The following is a 27,264-nucleotide window of genomic DNA, read 5'->3' on the forward strand; positions in this document are numbered from 1 at the left end:
CAAACGACGATCGCTCGACGTACAAATTATTTCTCTTGTTTTATATTTTCAGTTACAAAATCATGATGCAATTAATTTGTCGAATGTGAATTCGCCCTGTATTCTATCTTCTATCTGAACTGCAACTGAACTGGACTGAGTCTCATTCAAGCGATAATGAAAACCTGAACTGAGTCATATAATATCATATACCCACCACGAACAACACATCTAACCTCCAATAGCGTGAAACTCTTACTTCACTTTGCGTACGTAAATGCTAAATTTCCTCTTATGATTTACACATTTTTCAGTAAGAAACAATCTAAGATTGCGTGTAAGTTGTTAAATCTTAAAACTTATTGGTAAGATGAGCGCTTCGATCATGGTACGATAATCTTCAGACAGTTAACACTCCATGATAACGGTTGGGGAGAGTGTGCCGAGGAGCAGGTCGCTGTGTAGCGCCATTAAACACAGCATTTCTAATTTAACCACTTACATGGGTTGTAGACTGTTAGGTTGTAAAAAAAAATTATTTTGATTATGATCGCTCTTTTCTCAGAAACTTTCTTCAAAAGGGACTTAATTTATACCATTAGTCACCACTAACTTCTGGCGTGCACATATCTGCAGGAAAATACTGTTATGTTGAAGTTGTGAGATGAACAAAATAGACAAAAACGACTCCAGTGTTTCACCGACCTTTTTGTGGTAATAGACACTGAGAAAACTGTTCGAGAAACGGCAAAATCCATTTTTGATTGTTCTTATACAACCTCATTCTTGGAAAGGAAGATGATTCACTTCTCCCAAGATTTTATTTATCGTCATGTCATACTGTAATATACAGGATGGAGAAAAATTGTGATACGGAATTTTAACCCTGGATAGGTCATGTCAGAAGGAACCAAAATTACTAATGTGTAGGTCGACAACGCACAATTTTTAAAGTACGGAAACTTGGCGCCACGAGCTACGATTATTCGTGGGATTGCCCTGTTGCTGGAAGCTCGGGACAAAGCATGACCGCGAATGCTTTGCCTGCTGGAGATCGGGATGTATGCAAGACGGCCCGCACACTCGGTGGTAGCGCGCCAGCTTTCCACTCTGGGGGGCCTGGGGGCGAATCCGCCGAGGTCCCGACACATCCATTGTATTTTCATGGCACCAGGTACAAACCCGTCAACAGCTGTTAGTTCGCATCTTTAACAAATGGAAAAGGCCTTTCTTGTAGCAATGACATTATTTACTTACAGCAGGTGCTCGAAATGGCAACCCTCTGACGCGACACGTGCTTGGTGACGTCGAACGGTGTTTTGCTGAACTCTTTCAAAGATTCCTGGCATTTCCCTGATGTGATTGACGGCATGTTGAATACGTTCCATTAGTTCCTCTTCGATTCTGGAGGGTTAGCATCAGGGTGGATGAACTAGAACCGTGAAGAATCCCCACAGGAGAAAGTACGGTGGTGTGAAGTATGGTGATCACGGGGACCAAGTCCTATTAGCACCTCTGCCAAGTACCCGGCCGTCGAAGAGTTCATTTAAATATTCGCGCACAGCACAACTGTTATGTGCGGGCGACACATCATGCTGCAACCAGATACGTAGCTGTATATCCAGGGGAATGTCTTCCAGCAGGCCGGGTAGAGTTTCTTGCAAAAAGTGGAGGTAATTTGCCCCGATAAGTTGAGGAGGTAGACGGACCGGCCCAATCAGATAGTCACCCACAATGACTGCCCAAATGTTGAGCGAAAATCGTTCTTGGTGTCCATATCGTCTCTAAGCGCTCCAGTACTTGTCGTAGGTGCTTCCTCGAAGCGCTCGAGAACAATCTCTCCAAATATAGCATCCCGTCGTGTTCGAGGTCTTCCAGCATCACCATGATATCTCGCTAACGAGCCTATGACGTGGGGATTTCCCCTTCCCCAGTAATAAACGTTTCGAGTATTGTAAAGTCCATCCCGATAGAAGGTGCACTCGTCGGTAAACAACACAATGGCGGGGAAGTCGGGATCTCATGCAACACGTCGCAAAATCCTAGCCTATGTTCACAGTCCGCCACAGGACTTATGTCTTGGACAGGGTGGAAACTAAATGGATGCTGGCCGTCATCCCTCAAAACCTCCCAGACTAACCGATGAGTGACCCCCATATCGTCTCCAACCACTCGAGTACGAGTCGCAGGTGCTTCCTCGAAGCGCTCGAGAACTATCTCTTCAAATGCAGCATCCCGTCGTCTTCGAGGTCTTCCAGCATCACCATGATATTCCGCTAACGAGCCTATTTCGCCAAGTCGCCGATGAATTGCTGTAAACTTTTGCGGGTGTGGGACCGCGCGACCGCTACGGCCGCAGGTTCGAATCCTGCGTCGGGTATGTATGTGTGTGATGTCCTTAGGTTAGTTAGTTTTAAGTAGTTCTAGGTTCTAGGGGACTGACTTGCTGGGTACCGTTCCTCATGCAGCCGTCGAGCTTCATGCACATTACCGTCAGCTAGTTCATAAACAGAAACCATATTTTGTTGTTCTTCAAGCGAATACTGTGCCGCCAGCCGCCATTCTTACTGTATGACTAAATCACAGGTGACGTGGGTTTGCTCCGAAGCGAAACTTACGTGTTAATGCCTCTGACGTGAGGTGGAGACAAACAGCAAGACCTATTCGACACGTGTGCGTATCACGATTTGAGCAGTGCCGGGCAAGGGACATATGTATGTGTGGATCGACAACCACAGCGCTGCCCGTCAACTGCCTAACGGCAACAGGGCAATCCCACGGCCATTCGGAGCGCATGGCGCCAAGTTTCCATTGTTTAAAAATGGTGCGTTGTCGACCTAAACAACATTAGTAATTTTGGTTCCTCCTTGCATAAGCTAACCAGGGTTAAAATTTCTTCACACAATTTTTTTACACCCTGTCTTACGGAGGTAATGAAATGCGCTTCCTTGTTGGAAATACGGAAGCGAATTATAATTTAACTCCTATGACAATGAAACGTAATTGCTAAGTAATGGATGTACCCAGCGAGCAAGATAACAACAATATGAAGAGCGTGGTAGATGGTAAGTAAAGTGTTTGTGACTGAAAACGTCATAAGCAGTCTGAACCATCTGAAGTATGAAATGTAGGAACATTCACGCTCCCCATCAGATTTAGCGCCCTTTCACTTCAATTTAATTCCACATCCAAAGACTTTTGTAGTTTGAAAAAGCTGGGATTTATATCAGGTAGTAATGGAAGACGTAAACGTATATTTTTCTCGCTCACCAGATTCACAACTCAGAAATGGCATTACGCTGGTGGAGGTAGATTCTGAATGGTTGCAATTAGTTGAACATGAGCTACTCCAGAAACTAAATGAATTTTCGGTGCGAACAAGCGGACTTCCAGTTCACGTCTCCAGTGTTTAATTTTTCTCTTCATCTTTTTCTTCAGCCTTTGTTTCGCATCGGCACAGGGTCGACATGGTTATTGACGGATCTGATATGGTTAACTTCAGGGTTTTCCAGATGCTCTTCTTGTCGCCAACCCATTTCCTCTTGGGACCTAGTATGTGTACCCCAACTATCTGAAAGTACAGTATTTCATGTGAAAATAATCGAATGTTTCTTAAATGTCAGCGAATCGTGTAATTGAGGTAGGAATAGGGTGCCTGCCCAATATTCAGGTAGGGAGATGTGGAAAACCACCTGAAAACTACATCCAGGGTGGGTGGTACACAGACCCCGGTCTTTAATTAGCCTAATGGGTTTGATCTAGGTTTGGCGCACCTTACCATCCTGGAAGCGGCGTTTTAACATACATAGGTACCCGGGTGGCTAAATCAAAATGCTTTACTTTGCCATCGAATATCCATGACGCTCTGTGGAATGTTTTGCAGGTAAAGTAACTAGAATCAATAATTAATCCCTTTTTTCTTTCCAGAATTTTCTCAGAATATGCATTATGGCAGTCGTAAGGAATATTCTGTGTACATTTGTTAAATGATGTTTAGAAGTTTTAGCTTCATTAATTGCTTTGATGGCCAATAAGGAAAATTCAACTTTTAATTTGGAGTATTCCATGGAAATGAGCGTGGAATGGTTCTGAGTAAGAAATGGGCGACAGTCGTCGTTGCTGTCTGCTAGCAATATCATCTAAAGCTAAATTTTCTATGCATTAGTTACAACTCTAAGAGGCAATGGAATTTATTCAGAGCTTATTGGTAGTTAATACTGACCCTTAGGGATGTTCGTTGCTTATGGGTGCTCACATAATGTAGCTGTTAAATAGTAGAGAATACCGTGGTCAATAATGGTCGTGTACTACAGCATATACTGCAGCAGGTGTGACAGTGTTGGATGGTGGTGTGCACAGAGGCAGGGCTGCATCCACGGGGAGGAACTGCCGTACGTGTTCGGTGCGCCACTGGTGGGCGGCCTCGCACACTTCCCCAGGAACTACACCAAGACAGAGGTGCTGTTGGCAGAGGCCGCCATCATCTACTGGAGCAACTTCGCCAGGACCGGGTAAGTAGTCTACAGCTAAATACTGTGTTTAATATGAGATGAAAGAAATAAGGGAATCCCACAGGGTTCACGTTTAGGTCCTCTCCTATTCTTTGCGTATATGAATGCCCTTCTACTTAACATTCAAAGAGCAGAATTAGTACTTTTTGCTGATGATGCCATTAGAGAAAAAACAATGAAGGAGGTGATACGTGATATTTTCAAAAGAATTATTAAGTGGTTCTCTGAAAATGGACTCCCCCTAAATTTTCGAAAAACGCACTATATTAAGTTCCGTACAACGAATACAGTCATACAAACAACTCATGTACCACACGAGCATGCATTAGTAAATAGAGTAAAATGATACAAATTATTGGTATATTACTGAGATTCTGAAAAATCTTTTCGTATAATTGGTGATCTTGGAAACACACGAATCAACCTCCTAAGATATTTTTCATATTTCTACTCAATAACGTCATATGGAATCATTGTAATGTGACTCACCACTTAGAAAGAAAATAATGATTGCACCAAAGGCGTAGTAAGAATAATATGTGGTGTTCATACTGAGACATCATGTAGGTTCCTGTTGAAGGAGCTAGACATTTTAACTGCTCCACCACAACACATACATTCACTAATGAAATTCGTCACAAATAATACATAACAATTTGAGAAGAACTGTCATGACCATACCTACAACACGGCTGGGATAAATTACCTTATTACTCATGATTAAAGCTGTCAGCGGCTCAGAAGTGAGTCCAATACGCGGCAATTGACTCGTTCTACAACATCTCGATAAAACAATCATTTAAACGGAACAAGAGAAAGATTGAAATTAAATGAATTTAGGTGCGTGAGTGTGATACGATTCTGACTGTGTGAATTATTGTGAGTGTATGAGTGAGGGTGAGTCCTTGTTTTGGAAGAAGACGTTCCAAGGCTACGTTGCTTTTATTTTATTTGTTTATCTTTCATCGTTGCTATTTGTTTCGGGGAAGTAGCTCAATTTTTAACTACCTGGATCCAGCATCGCCATTGTTCATAATTGGAATAAAATCTCGTAGAAAGTACAGTTTCATTTCGCATACGAAGTGTGTTCATGCTGGATTTCATCTTCAAGGACTGGTTGGTGACAGGTGTAATTGCTAGAAAATGGATCTACAACCGTGAAATTTGTAACATGGACGAGAGCTAAATAAGTGAAATAAAAGGCACTACTGTCGAACATCTGTTTCCGTAATAAAACATTATCAGTTACGAATACACAACTTATAATCTACTGAGAATTGATGGAGAAGATCATGTGAACTGAGTGGGTGTGCAGGGAATCTCGTTAGTGTACTGAGTAAGTGAATGTGTAATCAGTGGGTATATGTAGTGCCCGCCCACAAGATTCCGAAGCTGATTTTATTTCTGGATACAAACGACGTCAACACAGTACAAAGTGACAATAGCTTGAACTGACGACTGTAAACACATACATTCAACCAGTAAATTCAGGGTGTATACAACCCGGGACAACCGGGAGATCCGGGAAAAACCCGGGAATTTTTACATCCGGGAGAAAACCGGGAATTTTTTAGAATTCCGGGAATTTTCCATTGTTTCAGTTTCCTGTTAATTTTTTGTAATTTAGACTGGTAAGAACCGATACTCTAACAAAGGATATTACAGTATCCCGCAACTGAAGGATGAACTTCAACAATAAAACATAAACGGGAGAAAAAAAACGAAAATAACTTATATCGCAAAGGAAATACGCCATATACAACAAGGACCCACAGTGATCATGCAAGGGTGTGCCAACAGCAAAATGTGTTAAAGGCCTTAGGAAAACTATGCAATGCTTCATAACAACAAATTGTCTCCGATGAGCGTGAAGTCACAACTGTTTACTTTAGATTCGTTTTAGCAGGTACGAGCGGGCTCATGCGTATGTGCAGTTGAGTCGCGTTTGGGTGGTAGATTCTCTCGCTTATGGCTATAGGAATGTGGCTATTGGCTGTGCAAGCAGCACAGCAAGCAGCTAGATGGTACCGGGTAAAAGGGGCGCCAAAGTCATATTCTTGAGGAAAAAAGAACTTCTTTCACAAAGCGCTTAGCATCCAGCGCACGTTGGTCTATCGATTATTCATATGATTTTGAAACGCATCACTGTTGGTTTTTGAACATTTTTGAAAACATTTTAAGTTGATTTCTGAATGAATCATAAGTTGATTTATGAATGCGTGATGTCTCTGTCAGGAGAATCCTCGTCGCATCTAGAAATAAACTTTCCGCAGACAAAAGGGGACGGGGCTATACGAGCTGAGCGGAGTAAAGCCGAAAGGATGAATGCCAATCGCTGTCTGATTATGTGGTTGATTGGGTTTGCGAATGATCAGCGTTGTTATAATTACTTGCGAAATCCATAGATTCAGACTACCAGAATGGAAATAAACGACTAACAGTAATAACAGGTGAGAAAGATTACGTATTATCTTCTCGGTGTATCCAAGAAAGTGAAATTTTGACAGAATTTTTTTGATCAGATCGCTACACTATTAAGAACCGGTTGTACAGTAACCGGCTAGTAGCCGCTTAAGTTCTATTCTGGAAGTAACGCGGAAAATGTGTTGTACGAACATGTAACAACGCCTAACCGGAGAATAGTCGCGGGGTAACTAAACCTATGATTGTGGCAGGGTTAGTGAAATTAATCGACGAACAAATTTTGACAATGGCAGGAATAGCTACAGAATTGGTGATGACAAAATTGTTTGCTAGAACGAGGAAGGAAAAGAAACGGGGACATCACACAAATTATGGAAGAATGAGACGATTCCAAATTTATATAAAAATTTCGTAATACTACTTTTCGATCTCATGCTTGAGAAACTGGTGCGTATCAATGAAATGTGAAACTATTTACTAATATAAAGCTTTTTGCTTGTAGTAGGCCTAATAGGCATTTGAGATTTGTACCCGTGAATTATATTCTGTTGTGTTATAAAAATGACGATTTGTGGCAAAACAGTCTCGTTTACTTGGCGTGTGCTACAAAATTGGTGCAGTATTAGAAAGGCCTATTTTGTTTTATCTAGTAGACAGTGACAATATAGACGTAATCAGATCGAGAAACCACACAAGTCTTGGGTATTATTTGTATTAACAGCTTTTTCAGTGTTAGATAACGACATATCGATTTTTCATGTAGCAAATCGTTTGACGAGCTTTGATGAGGTAATAGATTCCTTCGCAGAAAGGAAAGCAAGCCCTGTAAAGCTGTAGCAAGAATAGAGAGAAAAAAATGCTAGGAGCTAATGTTTACTTTCTTGCTTGTCTCTTGTCTTTATTGGCTTTATGTATCCTATACTTAATTTTTATTATTAATATACAGGGAGCGAAAGGCTATTTACAATTTGTACAGAAACCAGATGGCAGTTATAAGAGTCGAGGGGCATGAAAGGGAAGCAGTGGTTAGGAAGGGAGTAAGACAGGGTTGTAGCCTCTCCCCGATGTTGTTCAATCTGTATATTGAGCAAGCAGTAAAGGAAACAAAAGAAAAATTCGGGGTAGGCATTAAAATTCATGGAGAAGAAATAAAAACTTTGAGGTTCGCCGATGACATTGTAATTCTGTCAGAGACAGCAAAGGACTTGGAAGAGCAGTTGAATGGAATGGACAGTGTCTTGAAAGGAGGATATAAGATGAACATCAACAAAAGCAAAACAAGGATAATGGAATGTAGTCTAATTAAGTCGGGTGATGCTGAGGGAATTAGATTAGGAAATGAGGCACTTAAAGTAGTAAAGGAGTTTTGCTATTTGGGGAGCAAAATAACTGATGATGGTCGAAGTAGAGAGGATATAAAATGTAGGCTGGCAGTGGCAAGGAAAGCGTTTCTGAAGAAGAGAAATTTGTTAACATCCAGTATTGATTTAAGTGTCAGGAAGTCATTTCTGAAAGTATTCGTATGGAGTGTAGCCGTGTATGGAAGTGAAACATGGACGATAAATAGTTTGGACAAGAAGAGAATAGAAGCTTTCGAAATGTGGTGCTACAGAAGAATGCTGAAGATTAGATGGGTAGATCACATAACTAATGAGGAGGTATTGAATAGGATTGGGGAGGAGAGAAGTTTGTGGCACAACTTGACCAGAAGAAGGGATCGGTTGGTAGGACATGTTCTGAGGCATCAAGGGATCACCAATTTAGTATTGGAGGGCAGCGTGGAGGGTAAAAATCGTAGAGGGAGACCAAGAGATGAATACACTAAGCAGATTCAGAAGGATGTAGGTTGCAGTAGGTACTGGGAGATGAAAAAGCTTGCACAGGATAGAGTAGCATGGAGAGCTGCATCAAACCAGTCCCAGGACTGAAGACCATAACAACAACAAACTTAATTTTATGTCACACGGAACAGCAAGTTATTAGCTAACAGGCAATAAAGACTGTAAATTTTCTGAAGAGTTCTTGTTCTCCAGATTACAAATAATCCCATTCGCTATTAAATGCGAGGTTTTTTTTAAATTTTTTTTTAAGAGGGGCAAGCCTGCTGACTGGGAGCAGGAGAGGCACCACAGGACATTTCAGTTGCCACTGTCTTGAATATAGTTTGATGGCACCCATTACAAAATTTACAAGTTTGCTGTTTGAAGAGGCGTGACACTGCACTTCGGGCCGGCCGATGTGGCAGAGCGGTTCTAGGCGCATCAGTCTGGAACCGCGCAACCGCTACGATCGCAAGTTTGAATCCTGCCCCAGGCATGGATGTGTGTGATGTCCTAAGGTTAGTTATGTTTAAGTAATTCTATGTTCTAGGGGACTGATGACCTCAGATGTTAAGTCCCACAGTGCTCAGAACCATCTGAACCATTTTTGAACTGTACTTTGGCACACTTAAGATCAAACATGTCTTACATTTCCTCGAGCACATATGTTTTGTTTCAGACTTTTCAGAAAGATGTGCGCTACAAGATAAACATACCTTTGAAAATTCGATTTTTCTTTAGTATTGACCCGGTTAGCAAATATCGTAGATTCGGGGCTGATGTGCAGTGCAGTATGAGTTATAGTGGGTAGTCTCCATGTGACCCGTGTTTAAATTTAGTGATTTTGCTGTTTCTCCTTCGTTTACTGTAATGTCAAATGAAAACAAAACGGATATGTGTGGGTGGGAGCTATCAAGTGAATGAAAGTACATTCACACAATTACGGAAGGCTAAAATATGTACTTAGTTTCAGATTTTATTTTATTTCCAACTTTCTGACAGTCAAGCAATAAACGCCTTGCAGAACAATGAAGTTATTTTTGTCTGTTTGCTAAAGAAATTTGACTTTTATTAACTTTTTCCGCAGAGTCAGTCAATGCATTTGAAACGAAATGTTTAATTCCACATTACTTGCTAGTTTCAACTGTTTGCTGCTTTTCAAGTGCACGTTTTCATCTTCTAGCACGTATGGCAGTATGCTATTATAAAGAACCAAACATTGTATAATAATGTACTGGTGCTCCAAGAAAATTTACATCCCGAAAACCACATTGAAAAGGTTAATGTCAGGTCGAGGTCTACTTCATTGGGAATCTGGACATACGAATGTGCACTTTAAATATGCATTTTAAATGTATACATTTTAGTATGGTTCACGAAATACCGATGCTCTTGGACTATCCTCTGATGTCTTGTTTCTTTTATGACACAATGTATGATCTTTCAAAGTTTTACATGTACATACGGGCTTCCTACATCATGGTAGCTGTGCAAGCGCGGTGTCGCCTGTTATCTGCGCTCTCTGGCAACTGCTGAAACGAACCTATTTCTAACAGGTCGCGGGAAAGTATTGCGAATGGTGGTTTGAAAAGCGTTACTTTCAAAGTAAATATCCTCTTATGTAAGTTGAACCATGTGCGAGAATGTACCATGAATTTCTTAAATCACAGAGCGTTTGACTCTCATTTAAAAATAAACTCTTTGATGACGAGCCATTTAGAAGAATTTCGAACCCTGAAGATCACACATGGCATTATTAAAAATTTTACTGACGCATTTGTGTGATACATCTTAAAGTGTAACACGCGCAAAAAAGATCAACATTATATTGCGAAAGCTTAGCTTCTCTGGCACTTTATTAACATTAGAGAACAATATTATATGTGAAAGCTTTTTTTTTCTTGTAGCAACATTATGTAGATTAATTAAAACTATTAACTTTACCTGTTTGTGTCTTCATGCTACTTAACAGTGATGTTGCTGTTGGCTGACTACATCACTTGTCATATTTTCTGAATATCTGATGTCGTCGGCTGGCGAGATCACGTGACATGAGCTATGTCCAGCTTACAAAAGCGCATCGCAATCTCGATTTAAATGTTTCGGAAAGTAACATGCGGTGTTTCGCGGAATCGCAATGTATACTTTCGTAAAACGAAAATACGAAGCGTACATGTTGCTGCACATCAAAGATATTTCCAAAACGTGTCTTTTCTGCTGAGTTTCGTTTTCTAAATTGCCGGAAAACCATAACCATTCAAAGGATTGACAAGTTTTGCACGGAAAATATACTGTTACCTAACTTGGAAAAAGTGTGTTTTCACCTGGGAGAAAGTGTATTTTTAGCCGGGAAATCCGGGAAACACCCGTGAATTTTTTTCCTTGTCCGCGTATACACCCTGAAATTGTGGGCAGCCTGTGTTAAGTTGTGGACATGAGGCTGTAGTGTGCCAAAATTGTTGGGTCACAAACAGCAATGACGCAAAATGTCTATATATAGTGTGCAAGAGATTTTCCAGAATGTTTTTGAAGAAGAGAAGATAGTGTGCAATGTTTGTCGCACAAAACTCGATTCCCAAAAAGCTCTATTGAAATTCAAACACCTGAAGCATTAAGCTCTCTATCTGAACTTAATTATTTTCAATTTTTTTAATAATCCAGTCACACAAGGTTTTGAATGATGTACATACCAATCATATATATAACTTGTTAACTTGATATTAGTTTTTTTGTCGAGTTAAGCAGGCTGTAACTTCTTATGCCTATCATTAGGTATGTAGTGAAGGTTCCCGATAAAAAATGACCTTCAGCACACTCATTGACTTTGAATGCATCATATCGTAATGTCCTATCTCTCCCCCACTCCCTCTGCTCCCCCATTCCCTCCCCTCTACGTATAAGCAAATAATAGCCTAGTCTTTCAGGACCTTCTAAAGTGGACCTAAATAAAATTAACTCAGTTGTGCCAGTGTGAAATAAAAAAGAAACTCCAAGATCTGGGAGTCAATGCAGCTGTGCTTCATACAAATCAAAGCAGTTACGTTTCACATCCCTCTCCCTGACTTCATAACGAAGTATTAAAATGAGGCCACAAATGATAATGTAGCTGCAAGATTCTCTCTTCTCTCTATTGTGTACACACACACACACACACAGACACACACACACACACACACACACACACACACACACACACACACACACACACACACACGTGTTTGTGAGGTTTAATGATGGACAGTGGTGAATAATGGTGAATGGAGAATGATGTTCAGTAGGGTATGATCATCTATAGAGTGTGTTGGTCAGTTGAAAAAGGTGGTCAGGGGAAAATGATGGTCAGCTCAAAAGGTGACTGCTGTCACTCTCTTGGTGATAATAAGTGGGATAGCTTACATGGATCGAGGCCATTATCATGTTACTGGATGGAGCAATTAATGGTCATCATTTGGCATGTGCTCTCTCTTTCTCTCTTACATGCACTTATACACCTGAATTTTTCACTGTATTAAAAAAAGAAAGAGTCAAGGATTTCGGTCATGTTCCCCTAGCAGCTTACAACACTAGCAGCTAACAACCTCAACAGGTGACATAATCCAGTGCCTGAAACCGTCCCCCCTGTGGATGACCCCCCTCCCGAAGTAATTGATATCTCTTCCAATATGTGACGCCTTCTGCACTGTGAGAACAATGATACTGACTCACCATGTTCATCATGTAAGAATAATTATGTAAGCTATGACTAGCAAAATGATTACAGAATAAGTTCTATACTCTGTATAGAAGACAACAATGCGATAAGCAACCGCTACGAAATCAGGCCAAGAAAGTATAGATACTCAGTCTCTACCACACACACACACACACAGACACACACACACACACACACACATACACTCACTCATACACACACACACACACACACACACACACACACACACACACACACACACACACACACACGAACACACACACGCGCACACACACACACACACACACACACACACACACACACGTACATGTGTTACGAACAACAGCACAGCAACTGACTGTTTGAGAAAGAGAAAGGTCAGTGCTGCACATATATCCTCACATCTCAGATTTATGATAAAACGCAGTCCATCCCAGTGAGCTGCGTGTGTGTGTGTGTGTGTGTGTGTGTGTGTGTGTGTGTGTCTGTGTATGTGTGTGTCTCTTTCACCACTTAAAACAATTGTTATGTTAAAAAGTGATCGGTTTCTGTCTGTGTGAGATCATAATCAGACCTGCTACTCCATTATTTCTGTTGGAAATGGGGGTATGGATCAGATCGAAACCAGTCACATTTTAATATAAAAATAAATTATTTAATGCAGTCAGTACTGTTTCGTAATTAAATTTTTAATACTGATTTTTCACTGCTGCTGTTAACTTCAAAAATATTTAACAGAATTTTGATTTTCATTATATTAAATAACGTAGGTAATGGAGGGAGGAAAATCCATACAATAATATACAGATATAAATTTTGTTACACGAAATTTTTCAAACAATATATCATAGTTAAGTAACTTCATGGCAGATGAAAACTGTCTCTTGCTATGGGACTCAACATCAGGATCTTTGTCTTTGAAGGGTAATTGCTCTACTAACCTAGCTACCCAATCATGACTCACAACCCATGTGCACAGCATTACTTCCGCTAGTATCTCGTCTCCTCAAATCCTCATCTCCTTCATGTCACTACATACTCCGCTGCACATTTAAAATTACATTTTGGAAGTAATTCGCAAACCTGTGGCTAAGCACAGTCTTAATAGTATCCTTTCTTCCAGAAATGCTAATCCTTCGGGTTAAGTAGGAGAACTTCTGTGAAGTTTGAAAGATAGGAGATGAGGTACTGGCAGAAGTAAAGCCGTAGCGACGTGTTGTGAGTCATACTGAGGTACATCAGTTGGGAGAATACTTGTCTGTAAAAGTCAAAGGTCCTGAGTTGGAGTCACTGTCTACTAGACAGTTATAATCTGGTAGGAAGTTTATGGAGCACCCGCTCTGTTGCAGAGTGAAACTTTCATAGTGGAAACAATCCACAAGGCCATATCTCCAAATAATCTTCCTTTCAGGAGTCCTAGTTCTGCAAGCCAAGCAGAACTTTTGTGAAGTCTGGACAGCTGTAAATGACTTACTGTGGAAGTAAGACTGTGAGTATAGGTCCCGAATCTTGCTCAGGCAGTTCTGTAGCTAGAGCGCCTGCCTGTGAAAGGCAAAGTTCCTGGTTTCGAGTCCCAGTGTGGCACACAAATTTAATCTGCTAGGAAGTATCCCATCACTAGGTGCTTACAAGATATACTTCATATATTGATACTTGTGATCCTTGGGTCCAACAACCCTCTTTTATATTATTACAACACAATGCTTACTACATTTTCATTCAGTGAGCTATTGGCTTTGGTCTCTTAACCTTCGTTTAATTACACGCCCATTAAACCATAGACAATTCTCTTTAAGTCCAATAGGTTCTTCTTATTCACATCAATTCTCCATTCTTTGTGTGTAAATACGTAGCCCATAGGCAACATTACATATCTTTCGTGCACCCACTCGTTAACAAATATTGCAGCTTCTAAGTTACTTCATTCCATTATGCTGTTAGGACTGTCTGCCTGAATTTTCCCAGCTTATTTTTTCACAACTGTTTCAAAATACTATGTATGGTCTGTTTTTATAATGGTTGCTTAGCGCATTGCTGTATTCTATACAGAGTATAAAATGGAATGTTTTAAACTGATAGTGATCATTTGCGCTTTTACCAGAATTTATTCTGTAATAACTTTCCTAGGCGTAGCTTACGTAACTATTCTTACATTTTACACTCCCACAAATTTTTGTGTTTTGGGGTCGATCGGTTCTACTGCGTTAGCATGGGTAATAGGCCAGACCCCCGTCAATCCCCTGAATGCAAGAAGGAATTTGTGAAACTCCTGTTTTTGGTTACTCGACAGGCAGGCATTCTGGCCTGTTTTATGTTCTCGCCTACTCGCATTTCTATCTGCTCTATTTTTGCATATCATGCACACACATTGAATATTATGTATTGCTTCTGCTACGACTTGTCTCTGTTGTGGTCTCGGGCTTGTGGGAATTTAATTATTTCTCTTATTTTACTTACGGCTTTTGGATGTTTAGAACAGTCGTGGGTGGTACTTGAGTTGTGATTTGAGGCAATACATTTGTCGTGTCTTGGAAGTCACGTAAATGGGTATCCCTAGTGTTGAGCCTTTTTTTGCAGTGTAGGCAGCGTAATGTCCCACATCTTCCACCATGTATTCTGGCACGTCAGAACTAGGGTGATACTTCCAAATAAATACAGGTTTTATTCTGCTCCTTTCTAGTCTGGCTCGCCATTGAATCGACCTGTATTGTGGCCCATTGAGCCACAACAGCTTCTTATCCCATTATTCTTGTTTCCGAAAATTTTTTGTCAGGTCTTTACTGATGTTCCTTCCTGTTGTTTTTTTCATAGATGTGAGTATTGCTTGTTTTGAAATTAGTACTGTTACCACAAAAATGTACGTGTGCCCATTTGTAGTACGGGTAAGCGGCACCATCAAGTCTGTTGTGAATAACAGTTTCAGTTTAGTGGGTGTTATGGGGTATGTGGGTGCTCTTGTTCGGAATGTTACATGTTTAGCCCGTTGACAGTCTTTACAGTTTGCTAGTACCATTCTTATTCACCTTTCCATATTATTGAAGTGACATGACCGTTTGATTTTGAGACAGCATTTCTTTGATCCAAAATGACCATAACTTAGATCGATGTTCCAAATGTGTTTGTTAATTAAGTCATTTGGTGGAAAAATATTCCATAAGGCACTACACACTTCGTCGATAAAACAAGATGTCATCACGCAAAAAATAACGTGCCTAATCTCTATTTATACTTACTCTTCCATTTGTGTTTGATCTTTAGTGTTTCTGAAACCTTCTCTTGTTCTGTTTTGATATTTTTACAAGTTTTAGTAATAAAGTTTTCAAATGGAATGTTACTTATATAGTAGACTAAAAATGTTTCTCGTGTGAATTTTGCCTTGTGTCGTCTTTACTGTAGCTTGGCGAACGTGGTACGGCACCTGCTATTCAATTTGTTGCTTCAAGTATATAAATCGCTGTGAAATCACATTCTTGTAAACTAAGCACTCACTGGGCGAGTCCTGAATACCTAGTGTCGTCCTCAGTATACATTCTAACGCTTTGTGATCGCTGTATACTCTGATATTTGTGGCAAATTTTTGAAACACCATATTACCGCTAAAGCTTCTGTCTCTGTTATGGAGTAGTTTCTTTCACATTTGTATAAAACCTTGCTTCCATATACAATGGTTTATAAGCTGATCGTCCTTCTTGCTCAAATCGTTGATATATGAGCACTCCCAGTACTTTTTCGGCTCTCTATTGCCATGCAGAAACGCTGCGTTAGGTCTAGATGTGATAGAAACGGCGCTACTAATAATGGTGCCTTTAATTTCTTAAATTTTGCATCATATGGTTCAAATGGCTCTGAGCACTATGGGACTCAACTGCTGTGGTCATAAGTCCCCTAGAACCTAGAACTACTTAAACCTAACTAACCTAAGGACATCACACACATCCATGCCCGAGGCAGGATACGAACCTGCGACCGGAGCGGTCGTGCGGTTCCAGACTGTAGCGCCTTTAACCGCTCGGCCACTCCGGCCGGCCATCATATGGTCTGTCCCACTGCTAGGGCGTTTTTCTCCTGACAGTGCTCGTAAGTGAAGTGTGGCCAAATTAATAATTAATATAATTTTTCTAAAAATTGACAATTCCTGAGAATCCTCACTGTGTTCTACGATTTTTGGATGTATCTTACTGTCTAATTACTTCTATTTTGTATGAGTCCGAGGCAATTCCTTTTGCTAAGGTAATATGTTCTAGAAACTCTACCTGTTTTGTTCCAAAGATGGACTTCGTTATATTGATCGTTGCCAAATGAGCTTTTAACTTTTCAGTGAGTTTACGTAATGTTTAGTTGTCTTGATCCGATGTACCCACTGCTATCAAAATATCATCGACGTAGGAAGTTAACCTCTCCTGTGAATCCTTGTCTAGGATTGTTCCCAAGCCGCCTATAAACGCCGCTGAGGTGATATTGAGTACGAACGGAAGTCTTCTAAATTGGTAGCATTTACCAAATGCAATGAGGGCTGTGTACTGTCTACATTCTGGTGCTAACTCAATTTTCTTAAACACAGACCTCAAATATAATGACGTTTTTCCTTAGTTTTTGCATCGTCTGTCACAAATTGCAGTTGCAAGTAGTCCCTGAAGCGAATGTGTTTGTAATTTTATCTTCGAAGTGAATCACAATATCTACAAACATGACACATCCATTTCTCATGCCTAATATTGCCTACGACTCATTGAGATAATCGGTCCCCCTAATCATTTCGACGGACAGCTTTGGAATGATCACGAAATTGGTTTCTCAATGGTGTTTCTGAAAGAGAGTTGTAGCTCTAATTTGAGTTACGATCTTACTTGAACGTCCAGTTATGGACCCCTTGAATTTCCAATTTCGTGTTCCTGGTTTCCAAAATGGCACTTTCTACTCCGCATTACAACGATTAAATAAATATTCGGAAATGGTTGTTTGCTTACTCCAATTGTCGAGCATCGCTTTCACCTCTGTGTTATCTATGGATTCTTCGATTATCGGATGTACATCTATTGAAGTCTTTGGTTCCACCTCTTTTACTGATGCTTCTTCTAGTGATTCATACTAGAGATAATTTATTTCCCTTGTTTCCTATTAGAGAATTTGCATCGCTTGTACGTTGTTGAATGGATCTTCGTTTTTCTGTAGTCTGTCTCGTATAAAGCCGTGAGTTTATCTAATGTCAGGTAACTAGCTTCCACTGGAGTGGAAACAGTGATTCTCACTTCTTATTTTCCTGCTACCTGTGTTCCTACGGGTCTTTCACTATCCTGAGGGATTTCTCTGTCTTCCCCATCCGGTTCAATCATTTGTATTAGGCAGTCTAAGCTTGCATCATCTATTAGATTATCAGTCTGTTGTGTCCCAACATGAAATTTTTACCTTTTAGCCCCAACTGTGTACTTTAAGTATCATTTTGTTAACTTTTTACACCATAAGCAAGTGTAAGGATTCTCCTGATTTCAGTTCTGAGTTTAGGTGAGAGTAACCCACTGTCATCCTGGTTTTTCACTTCCACGTCTAGTCATTTCCGACGTTGTCCCGCATTAGGTGGTCTTAGCTCCAACTGTCGTGCCCTAATAGTTGTACAATCTTTTGATTGCCCGGATTCTGTTGTTCTCGAACAAAGGTAGAACACCATTAAAGATTTGGTAGCGTGGTTAGGAACTATTTGGTCTGCCTTGCCCGTTCCCAGGACGCCCATACGTATTTGACTTGTCATTTCCGTTGTTGTTTCTTTTATAATGGAGCCCGTTAACGGTCCTACTCCAGTCTGCGTTTTGCCATGTGTTTGCTATTCAATATCCGAAGGTACTGCCGCTCCTCTGTCTATCACCGTTACCTTCTCCCTGATACTTTCGTTTGCGTGTTTCTTCTTCACTAAATGTGAATTCCATGAATTCCATCTCTCTCAGAATCCCTTTAAACACTAGCACATTATCTCCTGTTCTTCCAAATAATGACTGTTGATAATGAATCGGAATTTTCATCGTATGGAAACATATCAGCTCCCCATCACTGTACAATGTATCGAGACACTGATTTCTTTTCGCAATGATCTAAAAATATTACAATGAACTCGCCTCCCCACAAAGTTCGATAATGGTTCTTTGGAGGAACCAATACTTTAAACGATTTTGTGCTTCAGTCCAGCAGGATATTCTAATAAAATATGTCTTAAAATCGTCGTATGACATGCAGATCCTTGCCACTCTCTGCATCGTTACTACTACGCCACTTTCCATGTGGGGGCATACAAAGGCCAATTTATACGCTAATGGCCAATTCTCCGCTAAGCCAGCTTGAAACTGATTTATAAGGGTATGTGGGAGAAATGTGTTTCCATCCTCTATATAATGCTAAAAATTCCTGACTATTAAGAAGTGGTCGTTACGAAATTTATTATTCTGAAAATTTGTTGGTGCTGACTCGACCATCGTACCCCGTCTTCCATCTGTTGTGTTCACATTGTTACTTCCTTCTTGTGGAACGGTTATCGGGTATTTCAGACTTTTTAGATGCGTATTGCATCGTATTAACGGTCTGCAGTTACTTGTGTCTTCTTGCCCTGTAGTTAACATTTTCTCTATTCCAGATATGTTTCGAGTCCTTGAATTACGCCTGTCATCAGACCTGAGTCTTACCATGCCAACAACGTCGAACTGTTATACGTTACAGACTGTTCTACACTGTGTCTTGATACGCACTGCACTGGTACATGTATACCTGGGACTGGTCTAGCTTGACATTTGCCTGCATCCACTACCGCGTGTGCAGGTCAAATCAGATTTTGTTGCAGCACTTTCATTTCTGTTTACTTTGAACCTGGTTTAGCGCCTCGAAATTCGTGTAATTTTGACTACAGATTGTCTGTTTCTCTTGTGCATGTTTGATCATTACTTCTTTCGCCTGATCTACTAAGTGGAGACTTTTGTGCTTCCTACACTACACTCAGATTCGGTTCTAGATGTCTTTTCGCATTCTTTCCCACTGCGTGTACTCCGTTTTTCGATAGTAGTCTTTGGTCACTCTCCACACTTCAGACACTCCATGTCTTACTCGTATTTACTCAAGAACAGCTTTACTAAATCTTGTAAGGTTACGCCCCCTATTTGTTTTTGGATTCATTTGTGAGAATTCTATTGTTGAATTTCCTTAACGCTGTGCATGTCGCTTTCTGTCGTGCACCCGTTTCTTCTGAAGCTTCTCTCGCTCTACACGAAGGGCTATCCGCAATTATTTTTTATGTCTTTCTTCGCGCTCTGGACACTCTTTTGAATGACGTCGCATGAGATATTTAATTCGCCTCGGATTTTCGTAGCCGGTTTCTGTACGTCACAGATATTTTTCTCCTTGTGTTCTAATTGTGATGTCAGTTTTTCAATAGCATCGTGGCTTGGCTTCGCGTCCTGTCTTTTACGATCTAACTTTTCACTTAGTGCCTTTTTTATCTCTCGAAACTCTTGTCAGTTTTCTCGAATCTTTTGATTTTTTTTTTACTATCTGATACATCTTGACAGGCTGTTGATATTTACTGACAGGTTTGTTTTACACTTACGGTAATTTTCCGACTCAGTTCCTGCAAATCTTCGAATATGTCAAGTTCGTCGTCGTGTTTACTGTCCCTCTTCCCTGTTACCATTGCATGCAACCTTTCTCTGTTTCATTTGTGAACTTCCGATTTTTTCTCCCATGTACACAGTGCTGGTGCACTAACATATAACCCTTCGGTATTACGATCGCTACGATCTTGTGACCTTCGATCCTCTATGATTACGTCTGCTGCTTCCAGAAGTCTGTCACTTTTAGGATGTGACCCTCATTGTTCACTTAGTACCTCCGCTTCATTTTTAGTCTCCTGTCCCACATCGTGCTGTATACGATCAGCACCAGGCTGCTCACCCAGCTCAGTCTGGTCTAACACCCTCCCCCCACCCCCGCCTCCCAACCTGGCGGCTCTGTTGCGAGCTATCCCTGTTTGCGATGTCGAACCGGAGTGACGCTCTTTGTCCTTCTAAGTGTTAATGCGGTTGGCTCCTTGTCAACATGTAATTATAGGATTTTAGTCTTTTCAGGAAAATAATTCATGTTTGTATCTGACGTCTCAGATAAAGAAAGTTCTTGAGACGGCATTAATTTTGCAAAAATTTTCTCTGCCCTGTACTCTCCATGACATAACAACGCTGTTCTCATGTGAAACAGAATTTTAAAAAAAATAAAAAAATATAAATAAAAATTAAAGGAACCTGAAATGAGCAAGCAGCAAGTACGCTATCTATCGTAAATTTCCTGAATCTAGAAGTGTCACACATTTACTTTATTCTCCTGAATCAGTGAATTTTCTTGCAGTGAAAGTGATTTCAATATTCTGAATTCTTTCGACCAAAATATTTGGTCTAGAAACTGGTCCAAAATAATTGCTGTAGTCATCTAATGACATTTTCTAATCGGAATCAATACCGATTTCCGTGTCCTGGCAGGTTCATTTAATTACGATTCTTGTCATAATTACTACCATTTTCGTCAATCATGGCATGTTCATCTAATTGTAATTGCTCATCAGAACTGCTACCATTTTCACAATCCTGACAGGTTAATTTAATTGCATTGCTTATCAGAATCAGTACCTTCTTCTAATATCTAGTGTCCTTGCAGGTTTATCTAAGTACAATTGCTTATCAGAATACTACAAGCTAGTCAGAATCAATACCATTTTCGCTATCCTGGCAGCGTCAAAGAGAGGTCGTTGTACGAGAGGCCCAGGACTTTAGTTGAATTCCTATGAATATATTTAGATATCATGTACTCTTAATTTGAGTGCCATGTACGGTTTTAACGAAGTATTGCTTTCGTCACCTCTGAAAATGCGGCCAATCTAATTAGTGTGAACCGCACAGTCGCCTCTGCCTTGGGATACCTGAGACTGTAAACGCACCGTTGGCCCTCCTTCGCAAGCTGTGTGTGTCTGCCGAGACGCACGCTGCGTCCTTCGATCCCTTGCAGCCGTGATAATTACGACAAACCCCATCCTCCGACGTACAACGTGGCTCTTGATCAAAAATGTTGTGTCGAGGCTAGTTGCATTCTCTCCGTTCTAGGTCTCCGTTGCTGTCTAAATGTATGTACATCCAAATGGGAAAAGTATCATATCAAGTCCAGTCAAGTACACCGTCATTATCATTTGAGACGAAAATTAAGTCGGTTAAACCCTAAGTATGGCGTGTGACATATCATTAGAATCGTCTCGTCGAGGAGCTGCCCGGTGGAATTGACTGTCACCGTATCTGTTGCCCATGGAAGGTCGTAAAAATGGAATGCCAACTTACACAATTACAATTGTTTACTGTTAAATCTACTGTTGGACATAGGAATGACCCCGTGCAACAATGCTCACTTGATCGTCAGGTAAGAAACACCATCTGTAGCTAAAACAACTAATTAGCATTGCTGTATGGTCCTAACTGAATGCAGCTCAGAACGAATTATATACGGAACAGTTGATTGTAGCCAGTATTTAACACGCATTCCCAGTATTCTTCAGTGTTAAGATCTTTTGCTGTTAAATATTTAAGACCTTTCATTATGCGCATTACACGTTGCCCTCAAGTGTCAAGGAAGTACGTTTTAGCTCTCAGTCCTACGAATTCTGTAATAATCGATCCTGACAATTTATCTTTTATTAAACCTGCTTTCTTTTTGTTCACATGTTTGATAATATAAAAGTTATTACCAGGGCAAGCCAAAGTGTCAGACCACCGAAGCCCACTGCTTTTAATAGCATCAGAAATGTTTGCTGTGGTGACTTGATATATTAAGCTATCCATGTCACTGTCACACATTTTAGCATATTTTGACTCAAATGTCTTCTGTGTCTGGCCATAATGAAAACCTTTAAGCAGCTTCTTTGAAATATCTAGGATAGCCATTGCTATAGCGATATGCTTATCGTAAACAACGTTAAGTCTGCTCGTTTTGAATGTAACCAAATTTTCAATAAATACGATGCTGCTCTTAGAAAATTTGTTCTTGCAATCAGAGCAGTAGCTCCGTATCTACCTTCTCATTTCGGTACTAACTTCACATCATTAATATTCGGCAGATTGTGAACAGTTTTCCAGGAAACATTATTATTTGTGAGTGTGAGGAAATTTATTCCGAAGTCTTTCTTGGTATTTACATGTTTCTGAGCATTAATATAAATATACGTTTTCATCCATAGAACGTTATGGAATCACGTTATCTGGGCAATAAATTTCTGTCGTGAATTATACAGTTTATCTTATCTCGTATATTGTGAAAATGAGCTTCTCTGGATTACCCTGCTTGCTGATGCTACGCAGTGGTACAATTTGCTCAGGACATGGTATATGAGAGTGATGCTCCTTAAACTTTCCGAATACTGAAGATCCACTTCTAAATTGTACCCTATTTCCGAGTTATTAGGTACACTCATTATATCGAAACTGTCCACAGACTTGCCACATCAGTTAGTAGTTACACTGAGACCTTACTCAGTGGTACAGAGTGTTAACGTCGAAGTTTATGAAATATAACTCATCTTTCCTTTCATCATAGTCAGCCATGAGAGTCTGCTGCTTGCAACTGCATGTACTATGTGAGCAGATAACAATAGAACTGCTATTGTTGCGCTATAACGAACTGTAATCGGTCTGTGTTCGTAATGTTGCAATTTTACTTTTGTAGTTATCAGCAACGCGTCCCATACCTAGGCAGGTCACGTCACATAATAGGTCAGATCTAGTTTGTCTGTTTTAAGACAGTGTCTGCAGAAGTTTACAAACGCAGCAGAAATTAGCAACGAGTTGTTTTTCAAACGTAGTTGGAGAACTCTTGTAATGTCTTGCATTCAAATAAAGTTTACACACTGGATGGTCTTTGGTATTCCTGTTTTTTGATTGTTATTTCAGTGGTTAGCAAGCCTTGGAACGCCTCAGTCAGTTGTAACTGTCCTCTAGCAAAACAGATTCTTCAGTTACATGTTTGTAAGCCACATTCATCTACACGGAATACCAATAAGTTGAAGGGCTCTCAAACCAAAATATTAAGTCTAGATATCCCACTGCGACAGATTTATGACAACTTTAGTATATTTTTCCTCGTTTGTTGAAATCGCAAAAACATAACCTGAAATTATTTTCGCCGTTTCCTCCTCTTGTTTGCAGAGGTTCATGATTATAAACTGTGGATCGTAATCCGATAGATCGTGGAACACAACAGGTACACTATAAAATTAAGTTTATAATTTAAATTATAGTTATCATGCGCAGCACCACGAAATCAGCCGCTAAAATGGCGGTGATCTGAGGTCAGTTTGCATGAAGCGTTCTTTGCAAATGTGGCAGATTTGTGCTGTTCAGACTCTTCTTCCTCTTCTATACTAACAATCAGCATCTGGTTTTCCAATAATTAATTTCTTATTCATTGGCCAATCGGTCACAGCCTTTTCCTAAACCATTATATGCAACTTGCACATAGATACCGCTGAAACTCTGAATAGCGGTCGCTGTACCTGTCTTGCACGTGGAAAGCTATACCTTGCGGTATGTGCACACGAAACTCTTTACTAACTGCGAGTTGCAGCAAGTAATCGATGTCTGCATATATGACGAATGCTAGATTTAATTGTTTGTTGTTCGACTCATACCTTACGAATCCATTACCTGTTTCAGTGTGGTACTTCTGACTGATTTCAGTAGCGAATATTCATCTAAATATGCCACTAACTTCTCTTTAGAATGAAATTAACGTGCTACTCACATGTGTGATTGTGAGTAGCTATAGTACAACGTGCTAGTTTTAGAAAGTTTTTTTATGTAGAAGAATTTTTTGTGGTGCTCTTCTGCCCTTCCTATAACCATCGACCTCAGCTCAGAGCACTAAATTCCGTATGCATCAACAGGTACATTTATTTTGTCATTCTAAATAAATCCACACGATTCAGTGCACTAAGATATGAAATGAAACTTCCTGGCAGATTAAAACTTTGTGCCGGACCGAGAATCAAACTCGGGACCTTTGCCTTTCGCGGGCAAATGCTCTACCAACTGAGCTACCGAAGCACGACTCATGCCCCGTCCTCACAGCATTATTTCTGGCAGTACCTCGTCTCCTATCTCCCAAGCTTAACAGAAGCTCTCCTGCGAACCTTACAGAACTAGCACTCCTGAAAGAAAGGATATTGCGGAGACATGGCTTAGCCACAGCCTGGGGGATGTTTCCAGAATGAGATTTTCACTCTGCAGAGTGACAAAATAAATGTACCTGTTGATGCATACGGAATTTAGTGCTCTGAGCTGAGGTCGATGGTTATAGGAAGGGCAGAAGAGGACCACAAGAAAATTCTGCCAGGAAGTTTCATATCAGCGCACACTCCGCTGCAGAGTGAAAATCTCATTCTGAAGATATGAAATATTCGCAAAGTTCAATATTTGTAAATATGAATATGATATAAAGATGTGGCTCACATTGCTATTTTGTGGGTACAAACCGGCTATATTTAACCATTTGAAGCAAAAAGCATTAGTGTTATAATCAGCGTTTACCACAGTTTTCTTATTATCGTTTATGACAAATTTCTAGGTTTTCCCAAGTAAAATACCTTATGAAACTACCGTTAACGCAAGGTTTAACAATTTCTTTTAATGCCCAACTATAATCGTTCCCCCTTTACCGTAAGTCGGTCTGTAACGTTGGGTGAATACCATTCACTGGTGTCGTAAATCATCAATAGAGGCGCATGCTTGGTATTCATATACGTTTTCCTAACCGAAACTGACTTGGGCAATAGGTACTTACAGAGTGCTGAGAATTTGACTCCATTGGCTGATTCCGTTCCCACACTCTGTTGGTGAAAACTGGGAGACATGAGGCAAAAAATCGTGTGAGATCCTTAAACCCATCAGAATTGGGTATTTTTCTGGTACTTATCAGGTTATTAAAATCTGCATCCCAACAAATGCATTCTAGACAATCATACCTGATTTTAACATATTTCTTAATGGCAAACGCATTACTTGTAATTAATTATATGCAGAATAGAATAGGAAACCACCGTCTCGATTACTAAGGGACTCAGTCAGTCGTATTTCCACTGATCCATTTATGATGGAGCTTCAAAAGTTTGGCGTTTGGGCCACAACCTTCATTTGGTTGTGTTTCATCAAATGACCAGGAGAAATACAATGTTCGGTGTCAGTGGACATATTCGCTTGAAGAAAGCATGCCGCTCATGCATTCCTGTCTGTCCGATTAAAGTTTTGTCGCATTACACGGAATTTTTAACATCTGCCTGGCGCTACCTGAAGTCTTCTTGAACAGACCCCGATAGCGCCGAGATTTTACAAGGAGGACGAAAAACTGCTTTAACATAATGTCTTCTTAATATCCTTCCTGTTATGGCTGAACTATTTCTCATATAGAGTAAATAAGCAGTCATCCTTATCCTCTTGTTTGTCTTGTCGTTTGTATGTGTGTAGTGTTCCGTGTAGTTGCTTGGACGAATATCCATTGGTCTGGAACACAGTTTGGTCCAGCTCCGTTTACAGAGTATCGGCTTCCGAAATGGTTTTAGGTCGGTTGATTAAGGTCTTTAGAAAGTCCATCGTTTGTGCCGGACAGTGGCAACTTGTAACTGGTAGATACGGGTCTGAATGAATGGGCTTCATGAACACCAAATGCTCTAAGGTGCCATATCTCCATTTCCATATTAATTTTTTCGTTTTTGTGTACGGAGTTCAGACGGTGAAGGAACTATCGGAGGCGGTCCAAAGCATGAGCCCAAACTATAAAAGTATCATCAACGTAACGCCAAAATACGATTGTTTTCAAAACAGCTGAGGCGAATGTTCGCTCCTTAAAACCTTGCATGCCGACACTGTCCCACTGTTAAAAACTCGTTGTTAAATAAAATTCAGTCTGCAACCGCGCCACCGCTACGGTCGCAGGTTCGAATCCTGCCTCGGGCGTGGACGTGTGTGATGTCCTTAGGTTAGTTAGGTTTAAGTAGTTCTAAGTTCTAGGGGACTGATGACCTCAGATGTTAAATCCCATAGTGCTCAGAGCCATTTTTTTGTTAAATAAAAGGTTTGTCGATGAGACGATGTACTCAAACAAAGCAATTGTCATCTTCAACTTTTGTAGTCCTGTCTTCCTCAGTTGCGTGTAATATTACGGTATATTGATAATTTTTACTTATGGACCGTCTGACAGCAACTGAATAAAACAGAATTTTAGTACCGTACGCGTTTCGCCTTTATTTTCTGCAAGGCATCATCAGTGCCAAGTTGCGTGGACAATTTCTTACATATTACGCTCCTGTTACAGTTTTGGTGTTGTTTTTCTTCTTACGAATGCCAATTTGCGGTTTTTCCCATATTCCACAGCACTACGAACTGAACGCTTGTTTCAGTGCAATGCTGTCAGACGGTCCATAAGTAAAAATTAGGAAAGCAATTGTTGATGACATAAAGTGAATCGAACAGAGGCTCATTTTTAAAAAGCGAAAAGACATCGAAACTGTCCAATAAGTCGTTGCTTCCCAGCATAAGATACTGTAGTCTGCTAATAAAATCACTAGAATATTTAATGTGTAATGGATGCTTGCCTACAATGGTTTTAGTTTTAGTTTAGTTTTAGTTATGTCATGTTCCTTACATAATTTTCCCTATTATTTTATCGATATGTTGTGGAACAAGTCAGATTACAAGATATATATACACACATGAATAGTGCTAATATTAATATAACAGAAATTTTTAGTTCTATACAATAGTAGTGCTAATATTAATATCACTGA

General features: G+C 40.2%; 1 protein-coding gene across 1 annotated transcript in view; it reads left to right on the plus strand.

The window, feature by feature from the left end:
- Positions 1–27,264, plus strand: part of LOC126456587 (neuroligin-2-like) — a 137,461-nt gene that overhangs the window by 78,290 nt on the left and 31,907 nt on the right. The window contains exon 5 of the mRNA XM_050092333.1: positions 4,339–4,490. Within this exon, the coding sequence (XP_049948290.1) occupies positions 4,339–4,490 (152 nt within the window). The remainder of the gene's footprint in view (positions 1–4,338; positions 4,491–27,264) is intronic.

The sequence above is a fragment of the Schistocerca serialis genome, chromosome 2 (assembly GCF_023864345.2).
Source record: "Schistocerca serialis cubense isolate TAMUIC-IGC-003099 chromosome 2, iqSchSeri2.2, whole genome shotgun sequence".
NCBI lineage: Eukaryota > Metazoa > Arthropoda > Insecta > Orthoptera > Acrididae > Schistocerca > Schistocerca serialis.